The 8,625-nt window shown below is 36.1% G+C and overlaps 1 protein-coding gene across 1 annotated transcript; it reads right to left on the bottom strand.

Moving 5' to 3' along the window:
* Positions 1-1,926: 1,926 nt before the first annotated feature.
* On the bottom strand, positions 1,927-8,244 carry LOC107760719 (protein EIN4). The gene is made up of 2 exons (XM_016578817.2): positions 5,558-8,244; positions 1,927-2,848 (listed from the first exon to the last, which is right to left on the bottom strand). The coding sequence occupies exons 1-2, from the start codon at positions 7,310-7,312 to the stop codon at positions 2,303-2,305; spliced, it is 2,301 nt and encodes a 766-aa protein (XP_016434303.1). The 5' UTR covers positions 7,313-8,244; the 3' UTR covers positions 1,927-2,302.
* Between the last annotated feature and the right edge of the window lie 381 nt (positions 8,245-8,625).

Consider the following 8,625-nt stretch of genomic DNA (forward strand, 5'->3'; position numbering starts at 1 on the left):
CTATCCAATTCGGTCTAATTCTCTAGGTTTAAATTCAACTAATATGATTAAAAAATATTTTTTAAAAATAAAATTTTAAATTAGAAAATACATCACTTCAATCTACGTATAGCTCGATTAATATTATGTCTTTGATGTATCACTCTAGTTTCTAAAACTAATAAAATAACATTAGATGGATAAAAAGAGGAAATGATTAAAATCACATTCAAATAAAATGAAGATCTAGAAAAAGAAAAAGGAAGCAAATATACAATTTAAATAAATAATAAAAGGGAGATTGTACAAAATAGAGTAAATAACTGAGGTGAAGAAATTAAAAGAATTTAAAAGAAAGAACATAACAGCAAAGCAGCTAGGACTTCAATGTGGAGTTTCAGTGCTTTAACTATGGCACCTACAGTCATTCCGTTACTTGGGGTGCCACTCTTTATATATGTTCAATAATTTGAGGAAAATACTAGTACGTATATACGATTTTACTCGAGCGACCGGGTGGCGTACCATCCCCAAGCCCCTACATAGATCTGCCCCTGCTTATAAGGGCGTAATTTCTTCAAAATTTTAGATTGCAAATCGATTCAACTACAAAATATTCTATTTATCATTTTATTTTAAATACAACCGCAATTAAATAAGATAATTTTTATGATAAATATAATTTATTTTATGATAAGCATATAATCATAAGTTATAATAATTAATAAATTGACAAAAGTTTCTCAGTAAAAAAAAACCTAAATAGGATAATATATTTGAAGAGAAACAATGTCTTCATCACCACAACACTTTGAAACCAATACACTAAAAATTTGATATGTCCTCGTTTATTACATACAGTTCAAAGATTAATACAAAATCACATAGATACAAATATGCAAAGGAATAGAGAATTTGCTTACCTCAAATAGTCAATGAGAATTGCAAACTTGAAGAGACATGGGGTTTAGGTTGAAAAAATATGTGAGACAATGAGTATCGATGTAGGAGTTTTATTTTGAAAAGGAATATTTTAAGGATAAAATAGTAAAAATCTTGGCCAAACTTAAAGTGCTTATAAGCTAAAAATCCATAAGCTGGGGGTGACCAACTTATGGCTTTTGGTTTATAAGCACTTTTAACTTTACCAAACGCGTAAATAAATCGAAAAATGCTTATAAGCTAGTTTGACCAGCTTATAAGCTTAGCCAAACATCCTCTAAGTCTTTTTGTTTTTCTTCTTTCCTCTTTCAATACCTATATACTTATAAAAGTCCAAATAAAGAGTAACACACTAAGGTAGTTGTGGCAAAATGGATAGAAAAAATAATTATCCATCCATATTATTTTGAAAATGGGTCGGATAATAAATTTTTTAAAAATGGGTTAAAATATAGATATGATCCATATTATCCACTTAAAAATAGATACTTAATGGATAACCAATAGGTTTAACTTTTACCTTTGCAAAGACTCAAATTTGGGAGACTAGAAATTCTCTCGAAAGTGATCACATTCAAGAAGCGACCATCGGTTAACCCTTTTTTTTAATCCTTATTAAATATGGGCATGTCAAATATTTTATTCGTTTTTGCATTATCCGTTTTCGATCCGCCTATATCTAACCAGACCCGTCCGTTTGCCACTCCTTTACTGAGGGGATGGTGATAGGGTGTGTGATAAGGGACCTTAAAAGAAGTGGATTAAAAGAAACTTGTAGTCTTAAATATGCCATTAACATTTGTGACAATAAAAATTTCTCAATAAGAGTAAAAGAGACAGTTTAAAGTTTAATTATATAAATGTGGCATTCCTTTTAGAAGGAATGAACAAGGAAATGCATTTGGTTGAAAAAGAATCATCTTTTTTATCGAATAAAACTTCTAAAAACTTTAGTAAAAGGTAATAAAATTGGAAACCAAAACTAAACAAAGTGCCAGGAGACAATTTTCAAGCATAAGCCTGTCATATGGATTAATTGAGATCAGAAGAGATCATGTGTGAGGAATAAGTATAAAAGCTTACAAGTCCTCTTCAAATCAGTAACATTCTCCTTGTTTCTTTGGAAAAAAATGATGGAATCCATACATCTTACATATCCCCACTTCAACATAAGCCAAGAACTGAAAATTTGCAGGCTGACCTATATAGTTACATAGTGGAAACTACATGGTTAGGAAGAAGCTGGTTTCATCTTAACAAAGAAGTAATGTAATGCTCTATCTCTCTATATTGGTATGATTAACGCTGCCCGATCTCCGGCTCCTGCTGTTTTCCAGGACCATTTTTTAGGTTTGTTTTCACCATTAGTAGTACTATTACCTCACAAGCCATCGACACCACCCCGTTGAAGGACTCTTTGAAGTTCATCAGCCAAGCCTTGTAAGAGAACAGGTTTCCTTATTAGACCATTCATTCCAACCTGTAGGCATCTTTCCCATACATGTTCCTCTGAACTTGCGGTTAAGGCTATGATCAACGGCCAACTACGGCTGCGAAATTTGCGCACTCTCAATGCCACTTCAAATCCATCCATTTCTGGCATTTGAAGATCCAAAACGACAACTTGAAAGGTTGTTAATGGAGGACCTAGTGCATTTAGGCATTGAAAACCAGTTGAAACAGCAGTTACTTGGCAACCTAGTTTTTCTAGCAGCTTTCTTGTTACCAGTCTATTTACATCATCGTCGTCCGCGAGGAGTACATTTAGGCCTCTGAACATTGTGCTGGAAATTGGTTGCTCCAAAGGATTTCTATATTCAAACATGCGTTTCCTAAAAGACGACTGTTTTTGAAATCTGAGGATAAGAGTCATCCCTTGTGCGTGGCCCTGCGCGTTCGAAGACATCCATATATTTCCCTGCATCATCTGGAAATTTTATGCAAAAAAACATGCAGGTCAGAGTAAGCAATGTGGTGATCCAGATATTACTTAATCACATTCATGAGCAACTTACTGCTTCAGATAGCAGAGGTAAGATCCAGAAAGAAAAGAACAAAAAATTTCTTGCCTGGATTATTTATTAGTATCATATGCAGCATCTAGAAACTTATATGCAATGAAGAAAAAAAAAAACAAGAGAATATAATCAATTCGAAGGATGAAACCTCATACCAAAGGAGAAAAGGCCGTGTTCAGACTAGTTTCAGCCATGGTGGGTGATTGTTAAAAGTAACAAAAGCACACTACAATGACATTTCACAACTTTAAAATTGAAAAACATAGATGTCATAATCTCAAAATCACATGATCTGTAGTCACACCGGCAAAAATCAACTTGAACAATCAGTTGATTCAGATATTTCTACAAGGTCACTGAAAGCACTCCTCGATCTTATGACATCCGAAACACTAAATTTCCAAACTTCCAATACTAAAATTAAAGGTAAACGGCAATATGTACCGATGTTGTCTGCAGAAGCCCGAGGTTGAAAGGAGTACCAATTGCGCTGGAAGTTAAGATACAAAGACAATGAAGGTATATCTTAAACCCCAGTCAGGATGAGTAATTTATCGTGTGAGTATTAAACGGTAGTATACACCATTTCAAAGTCATAGGCTACTTCTCACATTACACCTAAACATCGAAAAATTCAGCCCGGAAGCTCAACTAGTGAATATTCTTCTTCAATATTCCTATTTGGCTGATTAAACATAAACAAATACAAGTAAGGAGTCCCAATCTATCTCACCCATTAAGGCTCTAAAGCAACTTGATAGAGCCAGGATTTAAAGTTTATGGGTTCAGGATTCCAGTCAAATTTAAATTACTGGGTTCATTAATAATTTCTACACACCAATGAATGTCGACAAATACAGGGCTTGGACCAAAGTTACTGGGTTTGGCCGAACCCATAACCAAAACACTAGCTCCGCCCCTGGGCAGGTAGCATTTACTCAATGCATTTGCTGGAACTTCTGATAAGTTCTGCCAATATTTTCATCAATAGAAGAAATCCAGAACTTTCCCTGCTCAATTTTGGAATTAGTTAGGAGACATGACGTCAAGACCACAAACCAGCAAAAACCAACCCATTGGACTCAACTAAATTGAAGCCAACTTCTTTATCTGGATGCTTAAGCACACATCTTTCTTCTCATATCCCTCCCCCCCCCCCCCCCCAAAAAAAAAAAAAAAAAAAACCTCCCTCCCACCCTCTCACACACAAAAATCTGTTGCATGAAGATGTGCAGTTTTACATATCTATTTAGGTTATTATCTGAATAAAGATGCTTGTGTGTAGTTTCGCATTAGGAACTAAAGAGAAGCTAACTTAAATGTTACCTATTTAAGAGAACTCACTACTATTCTCTATTCTTATCAGGATAAGAATGGCTTACATGGTATTTTTGGTAGTCGGTTCTAGATCTCTCCTATTTGGCTATTTCAATTTTATTTAGAGGTAAAACAAATTTCAGAAGAAACTTCAAAAAAATCTAGTATTCTCGAGTGATGAGGCTTCGACAACTGCATAAACTTTCTCCCTACAAAATACTTCCATTAGAAGATAAGCACAAAGAGGTTGAATGCCAGCATAATATGAACATATGGAACATTTGGCAGTTAATATGTACACTTGACATCTCTCCAGCATATTGCGGCCTAGAAACCTCTTAAGCTAATCCTTTTACAAATGAAGAGTACTTAAAGAACCATCTTCCACACAAGAAGAAGTCCTCAAGCTGCATCTTGTTCTCTGAGATTTCAGCAACCCGGTGGTCAATAAGAAAAAAAGGGGACCTACATTTTCATTAAATCATTCTATCAAATAGTTTAGCAAAAAAGTCTGAGTTGGAAGCCTTGTTAGCCATCCATTTATAATCATTAACTCGAGTTCCTCCTTAAAAGAATTTTCTTTCTGGGTTACTAAGTGGGTGATCTTAACAAAAACTTGAACCTCAAGGGAGCAGACCGATCCTTCACATTCTACGCATCAATACCAAACAAGTTGGGGTCGGCAATATGAATCCTCATTCCTTTCATTTAGCTCAACTCATATCAGATCCTTCACATTCAACCTTTTTTTAAGAAGACAGTTTGGCATTTGTTGGCAACCTTCGGAAGACATCAGTCCTCCCCAGACCCCATTTATGGGATCAAACTGGGTTTGTTGTTGTTGTTGCTTCAGAAGACATCAGTCCTCCTCTGACCATTTTATGGAAATTTTTTGAAATGGTCAACTCCTCCGACCATCTTATTTTATGCATTTCCCACTTTAGGATGTTTTAAATGTTTAGCACACTTCTATCAATCGCCACATTTTATGCACCATTCACAAGTCTCAAATTTTATTAAACAATCTAAAGTTAAGAGTGTGATTTGTATTTTTTAACATTAGATTACTTCCACACGTACTGACTATACTATGTTCCTCTACCACGATAAATATAGTATGCAACTCAGAGTTGCCCCTAAATCTCCAAGCAAATTCAAATTCAATACCTAAACACAGACACACATTCCAGCATGTACGAATTCACTACAGGCCATGAACATTACTTCTTATAGATGTTCAAGAACTATAATTATCTACAGATAACTACTAACTAAATCAGGAAAACAACATGTATTCTAACCTGGACAAGCTTTTTGCACATGCTGAAACTCAAACCCTCTGTTACCTCCTTGCTATTATGCCTACTTCCACCAAAGTGAATGGTGGAGATTGAGCTATCTGATTGAGTGCCTTCAAGACTAACCTCAATTTCAAATTTTATAGTCACATATTCATCTGTCGCGTTTGCTCTTCTTGTTCCCCAAACTTTGTCATTCCCACCATCTGCTCCAGTCTCTATAACCACTCTGAACACAACAGAGCCTTTTCCGACACTGACGTTTAATAAATGTCCAACCATATGCAGCAAAACTTGAAACGTTCTCTTTTCATCGCCCATCACCTGATTAGGCAAAGAAGTCGGAACATCCGTAGAAAACCCAAACCCCTTGTAAACGCACAAGCACTTAACAAGACAAGAGGCCTCCCTGACCAGTAAATGCAACTGAAACGGCCTCATTTCTACTGGGAACCGTCCGTCATCTTTGGCCGATATCTCCATCGCATCATTTATTAACGTCGAGAGAACAGTGCTTGTTTTCACCATTGTCTCAACAATAATCTTCTGGTCAGCGCTTGATTTCTCATCTTGAAATATGGAGAGCAAACCCAAAATTGAGTGCATCGGCCGCCTCATCCCATTGTTCATCACCTTCTGAAACGAAGCTCTTGCCTGGCTTGCCTTCATAGCGTTCTCTTTAGCCTTCTGCAGCACACGATTCCTCATTTCTAGCTTCTCCCTCATTGTCTGAGACTCTTCAAGCACAGTGGCATGTGATAATGCCACGGCCACCTGATCAGCAACTACTTCTACTATCTCCATCTCATTATAGCTCCAGACTCTACCGTCAGCACTCGAAAGTACCAACACTAAAATGGCGTAACGAGTGTCAACCAACTCTGGAGTCCCACCTTTGAAGTCCGATGCACGAAGCAATGGCATCCGAATTACTGCAACAGCACATGGTTCACCAGATCCTCCACTGCTCGAAACTGCAAGAACCGAATCTTGCCTCAGTATCCTTACCCCCTTGTTCTTTGTTATCTCTAACACATCCGGATCATTAATTGGGAGCGAACGATGAGATTCTGCTGCAGAACTAGGGCTTAACTCATGTGTCAAGTTCATTTGTGACCTACTTTCATTTGGCATCCAAACTGCACAATTCTGCAGCTTCAATGTTTTCGAAAGTTCAACCAGAGTAGTGTACAATATTGTGTGCTTATCAAGTGACTTCCTAATTTCTTGCGTCAACATACGGACGTGCATGCTTGCCTCAGTTTGTTTCTTCATAATAACAACCTCTTGATCTAGCTCTAAAACATTCTGTGCCAAGAACAATTCTCTGACTTTTATCTTAAGGAGAAGAGGGAACAGAGTCAAAAGGGTAATTGCAGTTGCACAAGAGACAAGGGCAGTAAGGATTTTGGCAACTGTTAGGGACAATATCAATTGAAATGAAGGGTGAGGACCATAAGTCCATCCATTGAGCAAATGTGTCAATCCACAAAGAACTATAAACAACACGAATTCGACTAGAACCCATTTAAAAGGAAGATTGGAGCGGCTAATGAAGTAAAGCAACTCAAGAGGGATTGAAAAGTAAGCAACAGCAATAAAGAAGTCACTCACTTTTTGGCACTCTAAAATGGTACTTATGCTCCAAAAACCATCTTCATCACAGCAACCAAAGAGTTCGTTATCATTAGCTGAAACAGATATAATGACCAAAGAAATCAACAGTCCCAAAAACAACCACCTTAACATTGCCAACATCTTAATCCCTCTTTCAGTCCATCCACTAGGCAATCTTGAAATATCAACTGAATTAAGATGAGAGCAGAACAACCATTGGACTAATGACCAAGTTCCTAGAATGAGATCTCATTGGCTCAAAGCCTTATTCTCAGATAATATAAGCCCCCAATATAAAAATAATAAAAATGATCTGTCACATGTCTAGATCTAACCTACATACATGCTTAAAGATCTAGCACACCCTTTTGACCCAAGTCCCAAAATTTTCAATTAAATTAAAATTCATCAAACTATTCTTCTCTCAGTAAGTTCTTTCCTAGATTTTCTTCTGTACACTAAGCAAAATGAAACCCCAAATATTTTTTTGAAAAACTAGTAAAAGAGCATCAAAGTTCTAATCTTGAGCTAAAATCTGGAGAGAAAAAAATGATGTTGAAGAAAAAAAAAAAAGCACCTTCCTCTGGAGATTTAAGCTCCACAGGAAATTCTTTGTATAACAGAAAAGTTGGTACTGTTTTCAAGAATCTTTAACCAATTTCCTCAATACAAGAAAACCCAAAAAAATATCTTAAAAGGAACTTAATTGCATAGAAATGAAAGTAGGAAGGTGAAAAGTAGGTAACTTTGATCTCAAAATGATACCAACAAAACAAAAGGACGCAATCCCTCTTACCAAAATGCCACCTTTTGAAATGGCAAACACCTAAAAACACTTGTCAAAGCCACCAAGGTTAGTTAAACCTACAACACACAAAATCAAGAAAACCCAAAAAATTGACCCCCTTATTACTATTTCAGCTAAGACTAAAACCCCAGTACTAATTAGATTCTTTGACTCATTGTTGAAGAAAAAAGACACCACCTTTACCCCTTTTTCAATGAGAAAAATTGGTCTACTCGTTTTGAAGAAAAAAGAATGAGTAAAGCAAGATCAAGAAAAGAGGAAAATTCCAATAAATTTCTTTATTTATTTATTTGCATACTTATATTAATTTAAGTTTTTTAGGGTCCACAAAGCTTACATGAAGAGAACCTAGACGTTCTCAATCCATGTCACTGTCTGTCAATCACAACAAGGCTCTAAAATAGAGTAAACTAAAAAGTGCTTTTTGCAAAATCACATTTTTTTATGTGCAGTTCTTTTCTGAAGTTATCTCCTATTTTTTGGGTGTATATGTACAGTTATGTGGACACCATACTGGGGTTAATCTGACGGCATTAATTTAATGTACTAATTTGCCTAGCAATTTGTGTTTAAAAATTAAAAATCGTATGCAATGAATTCGCAATCTTGACCATTAGGCAGTATGCTGTGGCTTGTGACGGTTGAT

This window comes from Nicotiana tabacum, chromosome 13 (genome assembly GCF_000715075.1).
Source record: "Nicotiana tabacum cultivar K326 chromosome 13, ASM71507v2, whole genome shotgun sequence".
In the NCBI taxonomy this organism is placed as follows: Eukaryota; Viridiplantae; Streptophyta; class Magnoliopsida; order Solanales; family Solanaceae; genus Nicotiana; species Nicotiana tabacum.

What these genes read in the sequence shown, in the direction of transcription:
- LOC107760719 (XM_016578817.2), bottom strand. Translation starts at nt 7,312, where the DNA reads ATGTTGGCAATGTTAAGGTGGTTGTTTTTGGGACTGTTGATTTCTTTG. An exon ending in TGTGCAAAAAGCTTGTCCAG is followed by an intron (nt 2,849 to 5,557) that starts GTTAGAATACAT and finishes TAAAATTTCCAG; the next exon opens with ATGATGCAGGGAAATATATG.